Raw genomic sequence first — 261 nt, forward strand, 5'->3', positions numbered from 1 at the left:
GTTGATTCACTGTTCTCCATTCTCGCCCCCCCCCTTTCGACCCTGAAGGAACGGGCACGGTGCTGGTGGTCGTGGGAGACGAAAACGACGTGTCTCCCAAGTTCTCGAGGTCGGAGTGGCTTCTGACGGTGCACGAATCGGTGCCCCTCAACACCTCCCTTGCTTTCCTCACCGTCGACGACCCCGACGTCACTAACGACTTCGCCTTTAGGGTAAGTGAGCTGTCAGCGCGGTAAAGGAAGACTTCCTTTAATGTAATTC

At 56.3% G+C, this 261-nt stretch overlaps 1 protein-coding gene across 1 annotated transcript in view; it reads left to right on the forward strand.

Moving 5' to 3' along the window:
• Positions 1-261, forward strand: part of LOC119586935 (putative neural-cadherin 2) — a gene marked incomplete at its 5' end in the record, with an annotated part of 72,205 nt that overhangs the window by 27,122 nt on the left and 44,822 nt on the right. Inside the window, 1 exon segment of the mRNA XM_037935667.1 lies at positions 49-212. Within this exon segment, the coding sequence (XP_037791595.1) occupies positions 49-212 (164 nt within the window).

This window comes from Penaeus monodon, chromosome 22 (assembly GCF_015228065.2).
Source record: "Penaeus monodon isolate SGIC_2016 chromosome 22, NSTDA_Pmon_1, whole genome shotgun sequence".
Taxonomy (NCBI): domain Eukaryota; kingdom Metazoa; phylum Arthropoda; class Malacostraca; order Decapoda; family Penaeidae; genus Penaeus; species Penaeus monodon.